General features: G+C 34.2%; 1 protein-coding gene across 1 annotated transcript in view; it reads left to right on the top strand.

Annotated features, from left to right (window-relative positions):
• Window positions 1-255: 255 nt before the first annotated feature.
• The window catches only part of LOC150092384 (casein kinase II subunit beta-like), an 88,671-nt gene continuing 62,552 nt past the window's right edge, over window positions 256-26,374 (top strand). The window contains exons 1-3 of the mRNA XM_090414895.1: window positions 256-330; window positions 18,304-18,380; window positions 25,354-25,456. Coding sequence (XP_090271021.1) covers window positions 18,309-18,380; window positions 25,354-25,456 — 175 coding nt within the window. The 5' untranslated portion in view covers window positions 256-330; window positions 18,304-18,308. The remainder of the gene's footprint in view (window positions 331-18,303; window positions 18,381-25,353; window positions 25,457-26,374) is intronic.

Raw genomic sequence — 26,374 nt, 5'->3', positions numbered from 1 at the left:
CTGGCCTCATCAATGTCCTGGAGTACAGTTCCACCAATGTGGTATACTGCAGCTAATTAGTATAAAGCAAATACTTACTAACTGCAGGTTTTCGAAGTCCTCCAACTTATGAAACATATTAATTAAATAAATATAACTAATCAACCAACTTTTTATTATTTTATTTTATTGTTTCTATTTAAAAAAAAAAAACGTAAACAAACCAGCTGATGGAGCACGTTGAAAGATTGTGACATTAGTACGCATGCGCGTAGAGTTTGCATGCTTATAATCTAGTTTGCGCTAACTTTTGATTTAGATGTATTTGCAAAGACTATGATGGACAGAAAGGTAAATGAGCCTATATTTGACTTTTATATCAGCTTATTAAATGCGACAAATTACCTTGCAGCTGATAATACTATTACGATAAACCAAAAAAAAAAAAAAAGTCTAGATGCTTAAGACATTCTGGCATAAATTTATCGTTATTTTTTTATAGCCTAATCCCATAAGATACTTCAGCGAACATTTTCTTTTGTAAGACAAGATGAATTTTTAAAATCGCCGTTTTTTTGTGTGTTTTTTTTCTCCTTCAGATTTCATCTAAAGGAATCCATCACAAATTTTCAAAAATAAAGACTCCACTAGCATTAAATTAGGCTTAAAATTATCACTCAATCAAATGCCATTTACGCTCACATACAAACAGCTATTTTTAACAAGTCTGATTTAGTATCAAGATTCTTTAAAATTTATTCACTAACATGGAAAACAATTTGAAAAACATTTCAATAAAAGAAAAGATTTTAAAATAAATATGGTGAAAATAGCATTTTGTGGAGTGGTTAAAATATGATTTCAGACATCTTAGACACTTCTGTCTCTTGCTTCTGAAACTATATGACACTTTACTCTAGCTTTATTATTTGATAACAGTAATCTCTTTTGGGAAAAGGTTTAAATATTAGATTACCGAATTCATATATCTTTCAGAATTAGTTCACTGCTGCAGCTACAGGTGATAGCCTCTGCTGTTGTCTTCTTTCTTTTTTTTTTTATTTTTTTTTTATGGTTACTTAAAAAATTGTTCATGTTCCCCTGCTCACATTTTCCATGATATGTTGGTAATATTTTATTTGCAAAACAAAGTTATTGTAAAATTGATTTGTAGAAACACATTACTTAGCAAAGTCAGATTTAGATTTTAGATCATTTGAATATTGCTTAAACATTTTATTTTCCAAATGAGAAAGAGGACATTCTGACATTTTCTCATTAGTTGGAATGATCTAGGTTCAAATCTTGGCATCAACTTGAGAAACCTTTATAAAGCTTTTCATGTGATAATCATTAGCTGGTCTCATGTGAAAGCCCAGTTTGTTCCCTTTCCTGGTAACTTGGATTTTTCTTATCACCGTCAATCCTGTTAGTTCTCTGAACACATATATTGAGAGAGATAATTCACCCAACTTAAGAGGATACAAGAGAAGAATAACAAGCGAGCTCCATTAAATGTTTAGAAATTCCTAACCAGAAGATAAAAGAGATGAAAAAAAAAAAGATGCAAAGTGAGAATGATTGCCTTACAGAAACATTTTGATGTTGCTAAACATTGGTATTAAAACATTCTGGCATAAAAGTGGCAAAACAAAACTCATTCCCATTAGCTTGTGATTCAATCAGTTAGAGAGAATAAGTTGCATAATAAAAATAAGGTTTCATAAAATTAAAACAGTATTTTTAAAATTCAAGAAGACACTTCTATTCTGATGTTTAATGTCAGAAGAATATTTTTAAGCATTATCCAAAAATTCAAATAATTAACAAGCTATACACAAAAGAAATAATTTAAAAAAAATGCTTTAAAATAAAGCTGTTTCATGGGATGGATCATGATAAGCATTATTGTATTATTTATCCTGTTAAATTAAGTAATCTGATCAAAGCTATTATTGTTACTTTAATGAACATACCTGTAATATTTATAAACAACATATATAACATTTATTATTATTACTACGTAACACCTCCAAGGAGTCCAAAGACTCATCAAGGGAGGGTACCTACTCCAAAACTCTCAAATCCACCAACCAGAGCAAACTGCATCATCTACACCAATGCCATCTGCTACCCACTACCACTAGTATTTTCACAGAACAATTTCAAACATCCATGTCCACAGCAGGATTTGAACCCACAGCCTTTTAGCTGGAGAGCAGATACGCTAACCACTCAGCCAACCAGGCCGGCTGAAGTAGTGTTCTTTCAAGCTTATTCTGGTGTTTTTATTGAAGAAATATATCTTGTCTCTCAGGATGTAAGATTTTGAATTGTTTACATTTTAAATATCAATCTATTTGAATATTTTGCAGTAATGCCCTTTTCACTACCATATATGTAAATCTGTATCAATCTGTAAATTGGCTGTGTGTGTGTGTATCATGAAGTGAACTAAATAATTGAAAAAAAATGCCTCCATAGTGTCTTTAAAAAGAATGGAGAGGTGTAAGTAGTAGTTGTATGTCAGCCTACTTGTACTATTTGCATGTATACAAAAATTAAACTCTTTAAATCTGTTTGAGTGGATGCATAGTGGTATGTTTGTCCCACCAAAAGATATATATCAGTAACAATTTTAGATATTCCTACTCTCTCTGAACAAACATTTGCAACAAGTTCTTTCTTCATATGATGAGAAATTAGATTCTTGTTTTCATCCTTATGTTACCAAGCATAAGTAACAAAAGTTTGCATATGAAATATCTTCTTGATTAGATAATACATTCCTTAATGCACAGCATATAAAACCTTGCTATAATAAACAACTTACTTTGAAATGGTTTTACTTATTTAGATTTTCCGGCAGCAGGAAATATGGACTTCACTTTAAAATAATAATAATAACAACAACTAAACTTTTCATTTTTATTCAACACTAAGTATGAGGATAATCTTCAATGTCAGATGATATCAAGTAGAGCGATGTGGGCAAATATCAGAATGGACAACTGGACAATGAAACTTATTGTACCTCTAGTCACACAGAAGGTTTTACTAAGGAAGAAATGGAGAAAATTTTTGAGGCATTAGAGAAGGAAGCTGACATAACGAAAAAGTAAAGTTGGTCCTTGTTGGAGATGAACAGCAGAGTAAGAAATCATTACCAGACATACAGAAATGTTTTAGAAAAATATAGAGAAAAGAGTTAAGCTAATGATAATGATATGTACCTGCTAGATTTCTGTTCAGAACATGGACTAATTGTTTCTGACACCATATTCCAACATAAAAATGTGCATGGAGAGAAAATGAAAGAAATAAAAATTTCTGACTGTGTTATTGTTGATAGTGATGTTTGCCCACTGGTTCAGGACACAAGAGTATACAGAGGATTTGAACTTGGATGTGATGCATCATTTAGTTTTAGCAGAATAAAATTGAATATCATATTGAAAAGAAAAGTAAGAAAGTTTTAAAATGAATCGTAGTTCAGCATCTTTTATAGGAGAACTGCAAACTGAAATAGACAAACATTATTCAGGAAAAAATGAAAGTGTTTGTAAACAAGAACCACACCTTAGAGATTCATTAGCAAACCATGAAGAAAATAATGATTAAATCAGCCAGAAAAGCATATGGTGAGGTTGACTGCAAGGATGGAAAAATCAGAACTAATGATGGACCCAGGAAGTTAAGAGGCAGTCAAGGAAAAGAAGAAAGTATGTTGAAAGTTCCTGCAAGTTAGCCAGCTTGTTCTCTTAAAGAATACAGAGAAAAATCTAAGAAAGTGAAGCACTGTAAAACTAGCTGAACAAAAGTCATGGGAAGATAGGTATTATTTCTTGGAAAATTCCCATGTTACTCGTCTTAAAAAACTATTATTTATTTATGGCTATTTTAGCCTGTTTTTGTTTAGGAGTGTCCCTTATTTTAAATACATTGGCTTTTTACTCAAGAATTGTTAGGGCATTATAAGTGTATTTTAGAGGTAAATATATGCAGACTAATAGAGGAAGAAATTTTGTACATACCTTGTTTGGATGTTAGGATGTCTTCGTTCTCCATACTTCTGCTGTTAGGCTGTTAAAGGGGGGGGGTAGGAAACGGGGGGGGGGGGTTGAAGCAAGGTGGGAAGATTAAATTAGAAACCTGGGTTTTTTTAAAAATAATATATATGTTATTATATTTAAGGGCACTTCTTTGGGAAAACGAAGGGATTTATGGGAAACAAGGCTGGGCGAGAGCGTTAACGGGGTGCGAGCTGTTTCGATCATGTTATTGTCATCAAAACATTTCGGGATAAGTGTAGGGCTATGTCATGACGGCTTGGTGCATCTTCCTTAGAAGGACTTTTGTTTTCGCTTATTGGTTGGAGTCATGACTTAATTTTTATGTTGTGGAGCTTCCAACACTCAGAAATTAGGTAGGGTCGGTGGACGTTGATTGAGTTTTCGTCACATTTTATGGCTATTGTTTCCAATATTCTAAGCATTGTTTCGTTGTCTTGTTTGTCTATTATTATGACCTTGTCAATTTTCTGGGTATCTATCTGTTCAAGGGTGTGAACTGCTATTTCTTTCTTCCCTGTACTCTGTGTTTTATTTCTCTTTTTGATGTTGCATTTTTTTTGTGTTTAAATGTTCTGGAATAGGGATGTTACAGTCACGGAAGTGTTCTTGTAGTCTAGCCCATAAAGACCTGATGGTAGAACCTGTGTAGGTGATATCACAGTCTTTTTGGCAAGGAAATTTGTAGACTACATTGTGGTGTTCTAACATTTCTTTGTGTGTGAGAGATTTAGTGGGTTTTAGGAGAGTTACTAATTTTTGGTTCGTGGTGAATATTAGCTTGTAGTCCGTGTGTTTGAAAATGTATTTGTAGGTTTTGTATGTATGGCAGTTTGATAATCTTTCGTGTTGGGAAGGCTGTTTTTGGTTATTGGGTTGTTTTGATGGGATTTTGCTGTTCTGTTTGCGTAATTTATTAGTTGTGAGGGATAGTTGTGATTTTTAAAAATCTCTGTTAAATTCTTCAACTTCATGTTGAGATAATTACGGTTAGTTGAGAATTTGTAAGCATTTATAAATTGCGATAGGATGATCGATTTTTTAACCGAATATGGATGGTATGAACTGAAATGGAGGTAGTTTCCGATATGTGTGGGTTTGTGGTATATTTTCATGGCTATTTTGTTGTTAGTTCTGATTAATGTCAGGTTTAAGAAATTGATGGATTTGTTCTGTTCAGTTTCCATGGTGAATTTTAGTCTGTTGCTGTAATTGTTAAGGGATATTTCTAAGGTTCTGCAGTGCATAGAATGTCGTCCATGTATCTGCCATAAAAGGTGATGCCGGGGGAGAGTAGGAGTGATTCTGTGTGTGTCAGGAATAATTCCGCACATATAGAAACATTAGTTGCCCATTGATGTTTTGGCCCATAGGGAGACTGAAAATTTGAACATGTTGTTTTTGAACTTAAAGAAGTTGGCCGATATTATGAGTTTGATCAAGTTTATGATGTCATTGGGTGTTAATTTTGTGCATGCGTGCAGAGTGTGGTCCTCTGTGAGTAGTGTGTGTATACGATGCCTAATATTCTGGGGATGTCCACGTTAGTGTATAATGAAGTAGCATCCAACGAGGTGAGACATCTTCCCAGGATAAAGTAACGTTATTTATTTTCTGGAATAGGTCGTCCATGTTTTTTTATCATAGAGTTTGACGTTGTAAGTAAAGGTTTGAGTTTAGCTACAAACTTTGATAATGGTTTTCTTTTCTTTTTTTTTAAATAACGAAACCTGTGGTGTGTTCATAATTAGAAGAAACACATGTATAAACCATAGTGAAAATTATTTAATTGTAAATATTTCATCCTAAGTATCTTAGGACATCATCAGTACAGTATTTAAACAAAAATTAGGAATAACATACAGTTAGGGCGCATGATTACAATTGAATCTCATGAAAACGTGCATAACGTGCTAAAGTAGTACAAAAAAAAAAAACGTTAATTATTTAACACAGTTTTGTATGATAATTTCCCATACTTTAGGAATAGTAAGAACGTCGTTGCGGTTTAGGTTTGGTCTGTGTAGTAGGGCTTCAGAACTTTCTTTGTATAAACGTTCATGTTTAAATAAAGATCTATGTAAAAGTTTAGCCTTTTCCCAATGGATCCTATGGTTTGGATTTTCAATTCCGTGTTGAGAGAGGCCAGATTTCTGCGGTTTAAGAAGACGAATGTGGTCTTGATGTTTTTCTATTTTATTCATAATATAGAAAGAAACATCAAGCATCTCTCCAGTATTGAAGCCAACAAACTTCGTTTCAAAGTAGCTAAAGTGATCTACAATGCCAAACTTTCAGAATTAAATATCCCACTGTCGGAATTGAAAGCTATTATTTCCTTAAAACGTAACAAAAATTTAATTATTACTAGAGCCGATAAAGGAAATACCACTGTGGTTCTTGATACCAATTCATATGACCGAAAAATTAATTTACTTCTTCGAGATCGTAATACTTACTCCAAATTGGATTTTGATCCTACGAATCGTCAACTCAGAAAATTAAATTTGCTACTTAATGAAACTTCCTCCTTAGATGAAGAAACAATCAAAAAACTTAAGACATACCATGCAAGACCTCCTAGAATTTATGGCTTACCTAAGCTACACAAAACTAATGTTCCACTTAGACCTGTCGTAGACTATATCGGCTGTCCAACATACAAGTTATCAAGATTCTTATCTAACCTTCTCTGCCCTCACATAGGCCACTCAGTCTCTTCAATCAAAAATTCTACTGAGTTTCACACAAAAATTAAAGCCATTCAACTATCAAAAACTGACTTGTTAATCAGCTTCGACATTGTCTCCCTCTTCACTAACATTCCCCATAAAGAAACAATAGAATTACTAACTCAAAAATTTCCGTCTGATATAGTTGAATTGTTCAAGTTTGTTATTGCATCAGGTTACTTCACCTGGAAAGGTCAAATTTACAAGCAAGAGGAAGGAACAGCAATGGGATCTCCTTTATCACCAAACTTAGCAAATTTGTTTCTAGAACACCTTGAGGAAAAAATATTCACTTTTGAACCCAAACCAAAAATTTGGCTAAGATATGTCGATGACGTATTTGCAGTATGGAATCATCCCGAACCCGAATTACAACTGTTTCTAGATAAAATTAACCTTCTTCATCATTGCATCAACTTTACTTTAAAAAAAGAATCTCCACAGGGTATCTCTTTTTTGGATTTACACATCAAAAGAAAAGAAGACGGTTCCATCGCCACTTCCGTCTTTCGCAAGCCTACATTCTCAGGTCGCTACATTCACAATTCCTCCGCTCATCATCCATCTCAGAAATCTGGCATTATTAAATCACTAGTTTCCAGAGCACACAAATTCTGCTCCTCTGAAGAATCTTTAAACCAGGAATTAGAAGTTATCAAAAATACAGCCATCCTAAATGGATATAATCCCAAAACAACTCAAAAAATCATCAGTCACTTCTGCATACATCAAACCAGACAGGAAGAAGTGCATAGGATTCCCATACCTTACGTTAAAGGCATCTCAGAACGTCTTTCTAAAATTATGAAGAAATACAATTTTGCCACTACTTACAAACCTATCAACCAAATTTACAACTTATTACCTTCTCCTAAGGACAAATTCTCACCCTTGATGTTACCTGGTGTTTATGAGATTCCATGCTCATGCAAATTATCTTACTTTGGACAGACAGGTAGGTCTGTTCAGAAACGCATCTCGGAACATCACGACCACATTCGTCTTCTTAAACCGCAGAAATCTGGCCTCTCTCAACACGGAATTGAAAATCCAAACCATAGGATCCATTGGGAAAAGGCTAAACTTTTACATAGATCTTTATTTAAACATGAACGTTTATATACAAAGAAAGTTCTGAAGCCCTACTACACAGACCAAACCTAAACCGCAACGACGTTCTTACTATTCCTAAAGTATGGGAAATTATCATACAAAACTGTGTTAAATAATTAACGTTTTTTTTTTTTTTTTTTTTTTTTTGTACTACTTTAGCACGTTATGCACATTTTCATGAGATTCTATTGTAATCATGCGCCCTAACTGTATGTTATTCCTAATCTTTGTTTAAATACTGTACTGATGATGTCCTAAGATACTTAGGATGAAATATTTACAATTAAATAATTTTCACTGTGGTTTATACGTGTGTTTCTTCTAATTTGATAATGGTCCTGTGGTGGTGTTCTCATAGAAGACTATAGGCCGTATTGGGTACCCGTCTTTGTGGGTTTTGATGTCATGGGAAGACTTTGGTAAGAACATAGAAAATGAATATCATGAAGGCACAAAATATTCTGGAGGCTATTGAAAATGCTTAGAAATGGATCTATACTCTACTCCTCTGATTCTAGATGTATAGAGTAATTACTTTGAAAGATTGCTAAATGAAACAAGGTAGGCACACTACAGTGATAGAAAACACTCAGCAGAAATGCAATCAGGAAAACATATCAGTACTTGAAGTAGAAAAATCCATCAGGAACCTATAATGTGGAAAGGTAGCTGGAATAGATGATATTATTTATTATTATTAAGAGAGACGACTTAAAGGAATTCAGGAACTCATTGAGGGAGGCTACATGTTGTCATGCCTGTTCTTATATTCATTCATGCTACTTGCACACAACATCCATTCCAATCATGCACCACTCTGTGAGAGTCTCACCAACACTCACCTCCTTCTTGATGGCATTCATTCTCAACTTACAAGGATATCCTCTCATCCTTTCCCCATCTCCATAAAATTAAAAATTCCATCTATTGATATTCTGCATAATCCTGTCATAAGTCTCAATCATATCACTCCTCTTTCTTCTGCTTGCTAGTGTACAGTCACCAGAAAACAAGAAGTGCATGAAGTCTTGGGAAGGATCACCTATGAACCGAACTTTCTCTCCTCTGGAGAGTACAGTAAGCCCTTGATTTAATGCACTTTGGATTTAACAGACAAAATTTCCAGTCCATATTTAACCAAGATTTATTTATAATTAAATTAACAAGTTATTTTGTTATTTATCAATTAATCAATTTATTAATCAATTAATCAATTTTGTTATTAATTTCCTGTTATTTTTAACAAATTTTGGCATATAGGCCATCATATGTTGGAAAAACACTAGTTATTTAGCCGACATAAATGAGTTACCGCTCATAAGACATGCTTGGCGAATGATTAGGACGTGATTATACCAATTGCACTGTAATTGGTTCTTTTGTTGTGTGGCATGACTTTCTGCAGCAGTTTTATTACACACATTTTCATAATTGTAGGGAGTTAATTATAAAAAAACAGCAGAATTCAAAAGTTAAAAAAAAAAAAATTGATAGTTTTTTAAAAGCAGGATTACCAAAACCAAGTGCCTCAACATCAAACATTAACTATACATTAACTTATCTAAAAGTGTGTGTAAAACAATTTTTTTTTTTTGTTATTACAGTGCTAATATTGATAAAATTGCAGTATAATGTTAGATATTTTTATTTTAAAAAATTCACGATTTAACAGACACCTCTTAGCCCCTATTAGTCCATTAAATCAAACTCATCATATCAAGCTTCTGCAGCCCTCTAATAAAAAAAAAAATAAAAAAAAAAAAAAAGTAGATATTCTTTTCTGCTTAAGATGTTATATTTCATCCACCCAACTGCTAACCCTATACAAATCCCAAATCTGCTCATCTTTAGAATATTGCTTATATGTTTATAAACAGTATTTAACTTGCTTACATTCTATAATAATGTTACCATTGAACTACACAACGGGAATGGATACACTATGATACTTTTGGATTTTGGTAAGGCTTTTGACAGAATACAGCATGGAAGACTGTTTCATAAATTGGAGCATATGGGATTGGATTATGAACTATTGGCATGGATAAGAGGATGGATGACTGACATATCGAAATGTTGTATATGGTGGGGAGTGAATCTGCAAAATTCAAGGTAACCAGTGGTGTGCCTCAAGGATCATTCATTGGTCAATTGTTATTCAGTGTATACATTAGTGACGTTTGGAAGGATTTGACAGGTAGCATACAGCTATTTGTTAAAGATGCAAACATAGGTAGGGAAAAAGAGGAGTAGTGCTGATATGCAGTACTTGCAGAATTCTTGAATAGGCTGGAATTGTTGGCATGTGAAAATGGCTGTCATTTCAATGTTAATAAATGTAAGGTCATGCACTTTGGTGAGATTAGATATCCAATGTTATATTATATTGGTGGGATTATGCTTGAAGAAACTGATGAGGGCAGGGATCTTGGAGTTTTAATAGACAGGAAGTTGAAGTTCAAGGGCCATAGCAAAAAATGTAAATACAACTCAGAGAATAATGGCAATGCTGAAACAAACCTTGACATGTAAAGATAAGGTGGTCATTTTGCCTCTTTACAAGGCCTTGATAAGATCTTACTTGCAATATTGATTGCAGGTCTAGTCTTCATGGTGATTCTGATACAGTGGAGAGAGTGCAAAGGAGAGTGTAAAAAATGATATCAGTCTGCAGATGCTAGCAAACAGGAAAAATTGGATTGATATGATTGAGATTGAGACTTACAAACTTTTGAAAGGGTCATACAGCATTTCAACATGACCTTCCTTTAATAAATCCATGCTATTCATTGCAAAGTAGAAATTCACTGTCAACCCATTTTTGAATGAGAACCCTAACCAACTTTTACAAAATCTTCACCACCACTACTGACATACCGATTGATCAATAGTTGTATACGTCAATCTTTGCACTTTGCACTCCTGTGAAATTTTCTTTGTTCTGAGACTCAAATTATATATCCTCATTAAGGGAATAGCCAGTTCAGCTGAACACTCCTTTAGCATCCATGCTGATATCCCATTAGTTTCTCTTGCAGAATTCTTATTCAATTTGTGCAACAGATTCTCTAGTAATTCCTCCTCATTCACATGAGTTTATTCATATGGTGAAGAGGTTGCAGTGAGTTCAGTGTTGCATATACCAGGTTGAGAGCTTTCAGCAAAATGGCTGCTCATTAGTTGAACAACCACTTCTGCATCAGTCACCTGCATGCTGTCTGCATTCAGTAGAGTTATTCTTTCAAATTCATTCTTTCTTTTACTTGCAGCATAACAATAGAATTCTTTTGGATTGTCTTTAACTTGCAGAGCCAGTTTCTTTTCATACTCAGACTTAGCTTTCCATACAACACTTGTGATTCTTCTGGCCTGCTGCTTATTCTGATAATTCACATTATTCTTGTGCACATGATATTCCTTTCGCACCATCTTTTTCTTGCAAATCTGTTTCTTAATTAGATTACACATCCATTTCACTCCTACTCTATTTTGTTCTTTGAACTCTAAGCTACACATTCTGGTATCACGTCATTTATGTGTTTTTTTTTAAATACATTTCCTATGTACTATCAATAACCTTCCCATCCAACAACCAATACTAGGGCACAGAACCCAGCATACCCCTCAGGTGGTTATAATTATATAGAATTTATTTGAAAACTCCAATATATTTCATCCAACATTATGTTGGCATCTGTTAATTGTTGTTTGTAGGGTTAGATGAAAGAATAGAGTAGGGATATGAAGTGAAAGAGGAAACTTGAACAAAACATGCATACAGAGAATGACCAGTCTTGCAATGTGGCCTCAACAGTGCTTCCCACATACCACTACTTGGACTCTCCCTCCAGAAATGATGTGGCAGTGGGACATGGCCAGATTTATGCATAAAGTAAATGAACTACTTACAATTTGTGTCATTCCAAAACCCTTTGAAAAAGATACTGTCCTTGTATATTGATCCAATACATGAAAGGACAAAGAACTTATAAACACACCATACTATGTCCAGGATATAAGTTTATTTTAATTATTTTTTTCTGAACAGTTGCAGGCTGTAGTTGGGAATACTTAGTGAGATAGGTAAAAGAGAAAGAAGTGAAGCAGTTTCTGTGTTTTTGCAGCAGCATAGTAAAAGGATGCTGAGAAGCTGCTGCTGCTGCACTTGCATTAACAGGTCCAGCAGAAAGTGGAATAATGATAGTTTTCAGTTCTGTGGAGTAATGACTATTGAAGTATTCTGTAGAATAGACACTTTGCTGAAACGCTGTTTGTGATGTGAGATAGGGGTTGAAGTAAATCTCTAAGAGGTATATCATCTGTGAGGCAAATTATTCTCCTCTGGACAGCATCAAGGATTTTTAGGAAAGTTTTTGATGCACCACCTCAAACATGTGAGGTGGTATTCTAAGCATGGGTGGATTTAGGATTTGTATATTGTAAAGAGTTGATTAGGTGTAAGATAGCATCTTGAACAAAAGAGAATGCCTAATTTTTTGGATGCTGAGAAGCCACTGATGTGTTTATGCTAGGAGAGACTGGAGGTAAATGTTAGTCCAAGCAGAGAGATATGATCTTGTTTGGGGATTTGTGTATTACTCAGGATATGAGTAATAATAAAAGTATCTACACTGGCTCACTGTTACAACTTTCTCATCAAAATCACTTACTCCTATTGCTACTGAACCATTGTCCAATAACAGTGAGAAATGTTGATGTGAATGTACTGTTCCTCATCTGGAACAAACCGAGAAGTCTGTTGACCAATGGACAGAGGACCACATCTGGGATATCTGCCTATAATCACTGATGTGATTATCACTTATCTCCCTATAATCACAAAAATTAGATGCCAAGAAATTATGGTAAAAAGGATAGTAAGCTTTTTGAAGCTGTAGGTGCTATTGAAGTGATATGATTGTGCTAAGAGTATGAGTTTAAGAAATCTGGTCTTGACTGCGAAGTTGAGCATTATGAAAGGTAAGAGGAGGAGAAGTAGAAATAAGGTCATTTTTGCTAGAAAAGAAAAACATAATTGTGTTTTTGAAGCATTAAAAGTAAATAGGTTGTAATACCCTATCAAATGATAGTGTAGAGATGAAAGTAAACAGTGGATGGTTTATTTCAGTGTATCATCATCATCAAAATCCTGATATGTACCCTCAAGTGGTGTACAGGATCTGATAGTACTACATGAAAAACTTACATCATTAATAACTTGACAATTTTCCTCCAAATCAATCTGTTACCTGTCAAGATGCCAACGTTATGAGATCTTATATTTCTATAGGATATGGATATGCAAAGCTCAGGGAGACAGTTTGGAGCTATATCATGGAATGAGAAATTAGGTGGGTGGGTGTTTGTGGGAGAAGGAAGGGGAAATCTGTGCTGCTTAAGCACTATTTGAAGAACTATGTAGCAGAAGCAATGTCTGAATGCATTTCTTGTGTTAGGAAGTTAAATAAGGTAGGTATGGAATGTATGAACCAAGAGATTGAGCATGTAATTGGGTAGAAGATACTGTACAGCACTATAAGATGGGAGATTATAATTGGAAAGCCAGAAAGGCAACTTGCTTGCTTGATAAGGATAGCAACAGTGCAGTATAAGCAGCAGTTTGTTAATGAGTCCAAAAGAAATCCTAGGAAGTTTTTTTGTTATTGTGGCAGTAGAAGAAAGAATGATTATGAAAAGATGATACTGGTTGGAGAAAATGGTAGAATGATAACAACCAAGGAAAATATATTAGAGATATTAAATGTGTAATTCATAGCGGTATTTCATTAAAGGACCTCCCACGATGAGTCTTTCGACTCCATGGAGGCCTGAATAATAATATATTCTAAGGCACTTTTTACTGTATCAATCCACTTGCATCTTGGTCTTCCTCTGGGTCTTTTTCCTGCCAACCTAGCAGAGAACACCTGTTTTGTTAATCTTTCCTTTCCCATTCTGTTTAAGTGGCCATACCACCTGGGATTAGCTCTGCTAATGCATTCCTGGATGTTAACAATGTTAAGTTCTTTCCTAATATTTTCGTTTTTAATATGATATTGTCACTGATGGCATCTGTTCACACCTCTAATCTTTCTCAGGACTATCATATTTGTGGTCTCTAGTCTTTGGTGAAGTAATTTATTTCTAACCCAGTATTCAGATCCATAAGTTAAAATTGGTTTGAACACTGTCTTGTATACAGCTAATTTAGTGTTTTGACTAATTTCTCTCTTATTCCATATAAATTTATTCAGTTGACTTCTTACTATACCATCTGTATCGATTCTGTTGTCTATTTCCATATTTAAGTTACCATTTTCATTAAAAATCATGCCTAAGTAGCTGAAATGGTCTATAGGTTCTCCATTCACAATGCAGTTGATATTTTCAGTGCTTCTGCCTATTTTCATTGTCTTTGTCTTGTTATTACTTACTTTCATACCAAATCTATTACAACAGTTATTCAATTTAGTCAGGGAATCTTGCAGACTTGTACTGGATTTATTTAGAAGTATAGCATCATCTGCATAACGTAAAGAACTGAGATTTACATCTCCAGCTTTGATATCAGATTTAATACCACTTTCCTTCTTAATGTGATCCATATGAATAATGGAGGGGATAATGTACATCGTTGTCTGACATCAGATTCAACATTAAACCATCTTCCTGTAATTCCTTCAATTATAACTGCTGACTTACAACTCAAAGGCATATGGCAAAAGGCACATATGCCTTTTCCAGGTCTACAAAACTTAAATGCAGATCCTTGTTATATTTCCGTCATTTCTCAACTATTTGTTGTAACATGAAAAATGTAATCCTGACAGCCTCTGTTTATGGCCTGAATCCAGCTTGTTCTTCACCAAACTTCCTTTCCACAATCCTTAGCAACTGTTCTCAAGTGTACTTGTATAAATCTTATCAGGAACTCTCAATAAGGAAATATCTCTATAATTCTCACATTCAATTTCATTTCCCTTTTTATATATGGGTACTATAAGAGCTCTACTCCAATCATCGGGAATTCGTCCCTCTGTCTAGGCCTTCTGAACTATGCAGTGCAGCCACTGCAAGACTTTTATACCACCATACTTCAGCATTTCTGGTCGAATATCATCTACCCCTGCTGCCTTTCCACATTTCAGGCTTTTGATGGCTTTTTCTACTTCAATTATGGATATGTATTCTTGACTGCATGCCTGTTGAGTGTTTTTTATCACTGTGCTGTCATCACTGCTTGTTTCATTTAGCAGTTTTTTAAAGTAATTACTCCTTCCTTCAAGGATATCTTTTTCTCCTGTTTTCCTGTCACCGTTGTCATATGTAATTCCTTTACAGTGCTCTTTCCTCCATTTCTGAGCTTCTTCAAGAACCTTCAGAATATCTTGCCACCTTCTTGATATTTATTTTCTATGTTCTTGCCAAAGTCCTCCAATGACTTTTGTTTTCACACAGTGTAAACAAAAGTCATGGTGTTTTACAGTCTTTAGCTTTCTTACATTTGTCTTTTTATTCTCTAAGAGCACAAGCTGACTTATTTGTCAGGAACTTTCAATGTGCTTTCTTCTTTTCCTTCACCGCCTTTTAACTTCCTGCGTCCACCATGTAGTTCTGATTTTTCTATCCTTGCTCACAACTTTACCACATGCCTCTCTGGCTGAATCATTCAATGTTTTCTTCAGGGCTTGCCTCTGAATCTCCAAGGTTTGGTTCCTGCTCTCAAACTCTTTCATTTTTTTCTTGAATACTGTTTGTGTATCTATTTACATATTCTTTTCAGTATGAAATTCAATTTTATCCTGCTCAACTAAATGGTGATCAGTTCCAATTTCAGATCCTCTGTACACTCTGGTTTCCTTGGACCAGTGAGAAAACATCACTATTAACAATAACATATAGTCAACAATACTATTCTTATTCCTTGCCTCTTCTCTCCATGTGAATTTGTGCACATTTTTATGTTGGAACATGGTGTTAGTAATAACAGTAATAACCATTCCATGTCATGAGCAGAAATCCAACAGGTATTTGCCATCATTATTAGCTTTTCTCTTTTCTCCAAATTTTCTCAAAACATTTTTGTACATCTGACAATCATTTTCTACTCTGCTATTGAGATTCCCAACAAGGGCCAACTTTTCCTTTTTCATTGTGTCAGTTGCTTTCTCTCACGCCTCAAAATATTCCTCCTCTTACTAGAATCTTCTGTGGGACCATAGGCAAAAATAAGTCTCATTGACCAGTTCCCTATTCTGATATTTGCCCTTATCACTTTACTTGATGTTGCTTGCCATTCGAGAAGATTAGCCCTGTGTTTTGTGTTCAATACTATAGCTACACCTTCTTTCCCTGATTGTCATTGCCTGAATATAATAGTTTGTATTTATTTTGCTCAGAAAAATCTGACCAGATTTTGTCTTTTTTCTTTGAGTCATCACTGTTATGTCGATCTGCTACTTATCCTGGTATTTATCTGGTGTATTATCATGAAGGTGTTTTAAAAGGTGATGAGAAATACCAGGCATATTGCCATACAGAAAGCATTCAGTCACCATGCCATAACTCGATCTCATTGCCGCTTCCCTGCTTACTGTTACATGACCTCTCTCCAAATATGATTTGACAGTGGAGATAGCATTTCAATGGTTTTCTTTCAAATTAGGGTGATGTATTGTTTGATCACAGATGCCAGAGCCCTCGACGCTTCTGCACATGGCAGAAGGTGAATCCATTCCTATAATAGGGTAATCAATTCGTCTCTTGGGATGAGTTTTATTTACAGTCAGAATATTAGCTTTTCTTTTATGAACATTCTAGTTTTTAAAGTGGTAACTATTTTGCTTGAATAACTGTTAGAAAATTTTACGTGTAATATTAACAAAATTAAAATTAAAAAAAGTATAACAAAAAATTATTGTAAGAAAAATTTATTTTTAAGAAAGTTTTGTATAAAAAAAATAATTATAAAGAAAAGCTGAACATTTTTCAAATGCAGTTAGCCATTCTAAAATTACAATTGAGAGTTTCTCTTTTCCAAGAAAAATTAATTTTTTTTTCAGCACTGAAATCAATTGGAACAGTTGGCACTTTTTTCTCAAATACATAAAATTCATGAATAGTTCTCAATGTCTACATCAAAATCATTCAAAGTTATGTTTTCAATGGTTTTCTTTTGCCAGCAATTTTTAGGAGATTTAAATTATCACTTATCTTCGTATTTTGATTCCCTGCAAATTCTTTTAAAAGTTGAATCCAGTAAACTCACAATTTCACTTGCACATTTTGTGGCCGGAGAAATTGGAACTAGGATGCTGCCTTCTAGCAATCCTTTTTTGCAGAAGGCACATTATGCAATATTTTTAGCACATTATGCAATATTCTTTTGCATGCACTACTGAAAAGTTTAACACCAGAACGTGTTGACGGTACTGGATCTATCATACAAATAAATACAAAAAGTCCATCCAAAATGCGACAACAAAAATCAAGCTAGTACAGCAACAGACAAGAAAGCATGTGATTTTGCGTGTTGGTGATGAATTTGTACATTCCTTATTCCTTTATCACTTTCAAAATGAATCGACTCTTCATAGTACTCTGCCAGTTCGCATCATGTATTGTTTCTCACAATACAAGCTGTGAGTCATCCACATGTGAGCTGATACATACCAGGTAAAGAGAGAAGCAGTTGCCTCTCTTCGATAATTTATATTAGGTCTCCTAAGACTGTCATCGATCATATTCCAGGCAAACTGGCTATTGAGAAGAGAATTATTGAATGTCAAAACAGCATCTGGGATGATAAATTGTGCATCCAGTTTAGTTAAGCTTGGTTTCTACAGTGTTTCATCCTAATTTGAATCAGAATCATGTATTATCATACTGCGTGTGTGTGCGTGTGCGCGCGCATACGCACGCGCGCACACTATCTATACTTCATTATGTCCTTTGTTGATCTTGAACAAATTCTGAAGTAATCCGATGTCAGAGAGTTGTAATTTTCATTAGTGAATAGGATTGCTTTAGTACTGAATGAGAGTTTTTGCTCTCTTAAGGTTTTTTCCTGGTCTCTGAAGAGAACCAACCAGTTTGAAACAGCTGTTAGGCCAGTGAAACCTTTACCAAATGCATTAATAGAAGGTGAATATATGGATGCTCTCTGAATATACATAAGCTCTCTGGTCAAAATTATGAAACTTTCATAGCGGGATCAATGTTGGATCTTTAACCACGCTACCGGCCAGGACGTGTATATGTGTGTATATATATATATATATATATTATAATAACATTAAAATATATGTATATATATTATAATAACATTTTATTAAAAAAATTATAATTTTTTTGTCACTCTAAGCAAATATTTTTTTTTAAAAATTTTTAAACTTTTTTTTCTTATGTAGTTACAATGAGTTCTTCAGATGAAGGTTCTTGGATTTCTTGGTATTGTAGTCTTCGAGGAAATGAATATTTTTGTAAGGTATGTAATATGTTATTTTTATCATCATCATCATCATCATCAAATTCCTGCCATGTACCCTCAAGGGGTGTACAGGATATGATAGTTCTACATGAAAAATTTACATCATTACTAACTTCCTATCTACAATTTTCCTCCAAATCAGTCTGTTACTTGTCAAGACTCCAACATTACCAGATCTTATATTTCTATCGTCTAAAGCATTTTGTACCGTATCAATCCACCTATATCTTGGTCTTCCTCTGGGTTGTTTTCCTGCCAACTTGGCAGAGAACACTCGTTTTGCTAATCTTTCCTCGCCCATTCTGTTTAAGTGACCATACCACCTGAGATTAGCTCTGCTAACGCATTCCTGGATGCTGACAATGTCAAGTCATTCCTAATATTCTCGTGTTTAATATGATATTGCCATTGATGCCATCTGTTCATGCCTCTAACTTTCTCGGGACTCTCATATCTGCGGTCTCTAGTCTTTGGTCAAGTGTTTTACTTCTCACCTAGCTCTCAGATCCATAAGTTAAAACTGGTTTGAACACTGTCTTGTATACAGCTAATTTAGTGTTCCGACTAATTTCTCTCTTATTCCATATGAATTTATTCAATTGACTTCCTACCATACCAGCTTTGTTGATTCTGTTGTCTATTTCCATATTTAATTTACCATCTTCACTAAAAATCATCCCTAAGTACCTGAAATGTTTTACTTGTTCCACAGGTTCTCCATTCACAACGCAGTTGACATTTTCAATGATTCTACTTATTTTCATTGTTTTTGTCTTTTTATTGCTGACCTTCATACCATATCTATTACAACAGTTATTCAATTTAGTCAGAGAATCTTGCAGACTTGTAGCAGATTTATTTAGAAGTATAACATCGTCCGCATAAAGCAAAGAGCTGACATTAACATCTGCAATTTTGATATCATGTTTAATACCACTTTCCTTCATAATGCGATCCATATAGATAATGAATAACAGAGGGGATAATGTACATCCTTGTCTGACACCAGATTTAACATTAAACCATCTTCCTGTACTTCCTTCAATTCAAACTGCTGACTTATAACTCAAATAAAGACTAAGTATTGCTTGATATAATGTCCCATTGACACCATATAACTGTAGCGTATTGAATAGCTTTTCTCTTGGCACCATGTCATATGCCTTTTCCAGATCTACAAAACTCAGAGATCTTTGTTATATTCCCATGATTTCTCCACTATTTGTCGTAAAGTGAAGATCTGATCCTGACAGGCTTTATTTGAACCTGAATCCAGCTTGTTCTTTACCAAGCTTTTCTTCCACAATTCTTCTCAACCTTTTCTCAAGTATACTTATATATATATATCTTGCCAGGAACACTCAATAGGGATATACCTCTGTAATTCTCACATTCAGTTTTATTTCCCTTTTTATATATGGGTACTATGAGAGTTCTACTCCAATCATCGTGAATTCGTCCCTCTGTCTAGGCCTTGTGGACTATGCAGCAGCCACTGCAAGACTTTTATACCACCATACTTCAGCATTTCTGGTCGAATATCATCTACTCCTGCTTGCTTTCCACATTTCAAGCCTTTGATGGCTTTTTCTACTTCAAGTATGGATATATATTCCTGACTGCATGCCTGGTCACTGTTTTTTATCACTGTGCTGTCATCACTGCTTGTTTCATTTAGCAAATTTTCAAAGTAATTACTCGATACTTCAAGGATATCTTTTTCTCCTGTTTTCATTTCACCTTTATCATCTCTAACACCTTTTACAGGAGTTAGAGATGATAAAGATAGGAGAGAAAGAAACTCTTTCCTCCATTCCTAAGCTTCTTCAGCAACTTCCAGAATATTTTGCCATCTTCTTTATATTTATTTTCTATGTTCTTGCCAAAGTCCTCCCATGACTTTTGTTTAGTAGTTTTACACACTGTTTAGCATTCTTACATTTGTCTCTGTATTCTCTAAGAGCACAAGCTGACTTATTTGCCAGGAACTTTTGATATGCTTTCTTCTTTTCCTTCACTGCCTCTTTAACTTCCTGTGTCCACCATGGATTTCTAATTTTTCTATCCTTGCAGACAACTTCACCACATGCCTCTCTAGCTGAATCCATCAGGGTTTTCTTCAAGGCTTGCCACTGAATCTCTAAGGGTTGCTTCCTGTTCTCAAACTCTTTCATTTTTTCTTCAATAATCTTTGTGTATTTTAGTCTACAGTTCACATCTGAGAGCTGCTCAACTTTTATTCACTTAAAAACTTTCTTACACGTCATTCTTTTCACTATGAAATAAAATTTTATCCTGCTCAAGATTAAATAGTGATCACTTTCGATTTCAAATCCTCTGTACACTCTGTTGTTCTGCACCAGGGAGAAAACATCACTATCAACAATAACATAGTCAATGAGACTTTTCTTATTCCTTGCCTCTTCTCTCCATGTGAATTTGTGCACATGTTTATGTTGGAACATGGTGTTAGTAATAACCAGTCTATGTCCTGAGCAAAAATCCAACAGGTATTTTCCATTATTATTAGCTTTGCGCTTTTCTCCAAATTTTCCCAAAACATTTTTGTATGTCTGACAATCACTTCCTACTCTGCTATTTAGATTCCCAACAAGGACCAACTTTTCCTTTTTCATTGTGTCAGTAGCTTTCTCTAAAGCGTCAAAAAATTCCTCCACTTCTACCTTAGTAGAACCTTCTGTGGGACCATATGCACAAATAAGTCTCATTGTCCAGTTCCCCATTCTGATATTTGCCCAAATCACTCTACTTGACACTGCCTGTCATTCAAGAAGATGAGCCTCGTATTTAGTGTTGAATACTATGGCTACTCCTTCTTTTCATTGATTGTCATTGCCTGAATATAACATTTTGTATTTATTGCTCAGAAAGATCTCGCCAGGTTTTGTCTTTTTTGTTTCAGCAGTCACCCCTATTATGTCGATCTGGTCCTTATCTAATTCCTCAGCCAGCTCCATTTCTTTGCCATTCAGGCTTCTTAAGTTGATAGTACCGATCTTTAACTCTGGTGATGTTGAGTTGGGGTGTGTGTTTTCAGATTTGTTCCAGTAGCTGACTTTTCGCTGGTCACCCTGGTTCCCTGGCGAAAACAACGGGGGCCTTGTTTAACCAGGCGACGCCCCAGCTGGCATGAAATTTTGTCATGTTGTACCATCATTTTGTATTTTGTTTAACCATTAGGAATACAATTTGGTCAGCTAAATCCCAAATTGCCAGCTCGTTCATTCCGTATCCGGGTAGATACCCAAGGGGGTGCACCACGAGAAGGTGAGAATTGGACATTAGGTCAGAAGCCCTGGTCAGTTCTATGTATTCCTTTAAAGGCTATGTGGAGGTCTCCTCTCAGTTATACAGCTTTGACCCTTAAGCACACCCCCTAATGTTATTTTTAAAATTTTAATAATTATGTGACACCTCCAAGGAGGTTGAGAGTTCATCACAGGAGGGCTCTTTAAAACCTCCACTAATAGTATTTTTGTTTAATTGCATATGTTCTCTGGTCAGTTTGCTTGTATGTGGGATGAAAAACCTGGATTTCCAAGAGAGAAAAATCTTGTTACCTCCATAGTTTTGCTAACTTACCTTCAGTTGAAAAAAAAAACATGTAAAGATTCTTTTCATCATGTAGTGTCTTGTGTCTTGTTCTTCCAGCTTTGCTACAGAGGTTTTTAAATAATCTTTGTAAAATATTATCCTTTTAATGTTGGGGTAGCTTGCATGACAGTAATCAGTATAGTTGGATGTTATTTATTTTGTGGACAACTTATATTATTATAATCAGAACAAAAAATAAATTAATTAAAAATAGAATAATAATTATTTATAAGCATAGCTACAGTGATTTGTTCCAAACCTACCATGCCATTCTAAACACAAGTAAAATAAAAATTATACAATAGATATCTTTGTTTGTTCATTATCATATCCATCTCATGGAGCTAAATTTATTTCATATGCATTATTTTTAATATCTCAAACCTGTTTTCACTGAATAAACTTGATTTCAGATATGCCCAGGTAGCAAAATTCATTTACAAAAAAAAAAAAAAAAAAAAAAAAAAAAAAAGTGATTCATGACTTTATGTACACCTTGTAATAATGTGAGATTGCAGAATTGAATTGGTTCTGTGTGCTTTCTGAATAAGTTGACTCTTATTATAGAGCTTGTACAAGCTACAAAAATTGTTTATAGTCGGGCCCTGATAAATTTTGTACTTGCTCACCAGTCAGGAATATCTCACTCATCAGCTTGCTCATATATTCCTGGGTCCGATCGCTTTTATAAGCTTTTGTTAATACTTTAGTTAATTTTAACCCTGTATAACTACCAGTGTTGAAGGAGATATGTTAACTACTTACGTAATAGCGTTTATTATCAGTCTGTGATGAAAAAATTTTTCATTTATTTAAGTAATACAAGAACCAGTTATTTTTTTAATTAATAATGCTATGTCTTGAATCACTTTTATGGAAAAAAGCAATTTCTTCTCTGCCATTATAAGTAAACATTGAACATTTTCAGTATCATAAAAATTCTCAGTAGAATAAAACCCATAGGTGTCCACAAATCGACTGCATCTGGGCAGTCCTGAATTCCAATTGCCTCTGAAACATTGATAGATGGAGAGAGAGAGTGCGCTATTGATGTCATATAATAAGGCAGAAATACAGAAAAAGTTAAAAAAAAAACATTTAGGTTAGAATCATTATAATCCCCTGAAATAATTTTGGAAAATAAATACTTCTTTCTCAACTTTCCAAGTTTTAATATCTGATATTAACAGACCAATTCTGCATATTCTATTTCCATTGTTGGGTCAGAAATAAGCTGTCTGATGCATATCTATTTTAGGTTGCCATTTCACAGTTGTCTCATGGTATGACTGAGTGCTCTATAAGATAAAATGAATAATGCATGCATATTGCATCCTTTCACTGGTTGTATTCCATTACAACAAAATTAGTGATAATTGACAAAACAGGTGTTTGTAATGACCAGCTTTTCCCAGTTGATGCGATAAACAAAAAAATAATTTACCACATGAAAAAGAATTGGCATTATATAAATAAAACTGACAATTAAACCAAACTTTAGTTAACCTCTTATTATTATTCTATTTTATTTATTTTATTTTATTTTTACCCATCAACTAACAATTTTTACTCATAACAGACAAGCAGATGACCACATTTTCAACCCCTGGTTATAAAGAATAATTTGCCATACTGAATTTTCTTTAGAACAGCACTGTGCTTATTGAGCTTTAGTAGTTTGTTATAGTGAATGAGTTGGTTTGCTGTAGTAAGTCAATAGTAATTAAAGGAATGATTTTATTTTCAGGTTTTTTTCTCCTCCCAGCAGAGTTTAAGTGGGGTGGGTGTAAACTGCAATACTCCTGGAAGCGGACTACTTCAGTTCCCCCCCCCCCCCAAAAAAAAAAAGAAACACCTTTTTATTGACCTTTTATTAATTAATGCTTTTTTCATACATAATAAATAATTATAGTTATTTATTATGTATGGTTATATGTATAAAATAAAATTTGAATAATTATTTGAATATTCTCTTTCATTTAAAAAAATTTTGGTTTCATTACTTTTTTGACAATTTAGAAAAAATATTTGATGCTGCTTTAATCCATCCATATTATTTCCTGATATTCTTTCTTATTATCAAACATTTTGTCTGATGTTTGTCTAATATGTGCTCTGCATGATACTAATCCTTCTCTATGTACTGCTTCACATAATTGAAACTTTCTGCTATAGTATGACAAGAGGAGACTTATCTTCCTCTTTCCGAAAGAGAAGATTTAAGGTATTCGGCAAACATTCACATTCAGTAGTTGATATAATTTGAGTATTTCCAGCAACTATAAATATGCAGTTTAAAATTGGGTTCCATCACTGAGATTAATACCAGTTATCTTACAGATATCACCAAAGTACCATAATGAGGGTTTTCATTCATTCAGAAGGGTACAGGATGATTTTGAGCCTTACAAAAAATAATTAGACTAGCATCCTATCATGTGCTACCTTTCATTGGATTTAAGAATCTTGAGTCGACTGCATTTTCCCATAAGAAATAAGTGTTAAAAAGAATAAACCAATATTGGTTGTTTGAAGTTGTTGCTGGGAAGATGTTTTTTTTTTTTTTAAAATACTTGGCCTTTGATGTGTTTTTAATTAAATCAAAAACATATCTAATGTCATGATTCAAAACAAATGTTTCTGAAATATTTTAACTATTTTATCTTGATAGAACACTTATCCAATTTAGTCGGTTATTCACCTTTTGCCAAATTAGACTATTTATTTGCCAAAGGAAGTGGGAAGGTCAGAGAGTTGGTAACATAATACATATTGATAAGGCCTATATAGCCCTGTGGGAAAGTCAGATGGTTGGTAACATGATGTATATTGATAAGGCCTATATAGCCCTGTAGAAGTGGTATTTGCAACCATAGTGCTGGGGCCACACAAAGAAAATTGTTTTTCAGTCTGAATCTAGTCACCAACTAGATGAACTTTTTCTCTTCTTCCTTCGATTGGTTTCAGAGTATCAATCTCAGGCATGGACAAGAAGATTTTTTCTTCTGGAACTCGGGTTTTTTGTCCCATAAACTCAAGAAAATCAGTCATACAACTCTCACTATTTCAGACAAATAATATACTCTGTTAGGGACCATGAGATGGCAACACTTGTCTGCCTCTCTTCATCAGATGCCGTTTATAATTAGTGATAGTCTTGGACAAGATATTTCTGATTGGCTGCCAATCAGAAAATATCTTGTCCTATCTAACTTCTCTAAAGGAAGTTAGATAGGGCTAAAAACTGCCTCACCTACCCCTTATTAGGGAATAAGTCATTAACAGGTTTTATTTAATTTATAATATATATTGAAAATCAAAATGGTTTCTTCCTCATTTTAGCATTGTATTCCAGGTTGATGAAGATTATATTCAGGATAAATTTAATCTCACAGGTCTTAGTGAAGTCATTCCTCACTTTAGACAAGCTTTAGATTTAATTTTGGATTTGGCAGAAGGTAACTATGTTATAAAACTATATCTGACTTTTATAGTTTATAATTTGATATTTATAGTTTGAATGCATCAGAAATGATAAGTAACTAATTTACTATTGATTAATAATATGATAATACAACATAGTATTTCAGCACTAGTTTCTGACAGCAATTTGGTATTCTGTTAGTCTCTTATTTGTTATGTCATCTATAATCAGTCGGCTATTGCATTTGTCTTCTAAAGCACTTTATCTGCATTAGCCTATCTTCTTGTGAATCTTTATTCTGCCGTTAAGTAGTTATGCCATCTTAAATTAGCTTTGCTCATCATCACCATCAAATTCCTGATATGTTCCCTCAAGGGATGTGCAGAATATTGTGACAGTGCTACATGAAAAACTTACATCATTACTAACTTCTATCAACAATTTTCCTCCAAATCAATCTGTTATCTGTCAAGACTTCAATATCGGATCTTATATTTCTGCCTTCTAACGCGATTTATACTCTATCAATCCACCTATATCTTGGTATTCTTCTTGGTCTTTTTCTTGCCAACCTGGCAGAGAACTCTTGTTTTGCTAATCTTTCATCTCCCATTCCAGTACTAACTACTGACTTACAACTCAAATGAAGACTAAGTACTGCTTGATCTAATGCCCCATTAGCACCATATAACTGTAGCATTTCGAATTGCTTTTCTCTTGGCACATATGCCTTTTGCATATCTACAAAACTTAACTTAAATACAGATCTTTGTTATATTTCCATGATTTCTCAACTATTTGTCGTAAAGTGAAAAATCACATCCTGACAGCCTCTGTTTGACCTGAATCCAGCTTGTTTTTCACCAGGTTTCCCTTCCATAATCCTTCTCAACCATTTCTCAAGTATATTTGTATAAATCTTACCGGGAACACTCAGCAGGAAAATACTTCT

This window comes from Typopeltis vanoorti, chromosome 26 (assembly GCF_054136105.1).
Source record: "Typopeltis vanoorti isolate ZY-2024b chromosome 26, IOZ_Tvanoo_1.0, whole genome shotgun sequence".
Lineage (NCBI taxonomy): Eukaryota > Metazoa > Arthropoda > Arachnida > Uropygi > Thelyphonidae > Typopeltis > Typopeltis vanoorti.
This window is presented reverse-complemented; position numbering and strand designations above follow the sequence as displayed.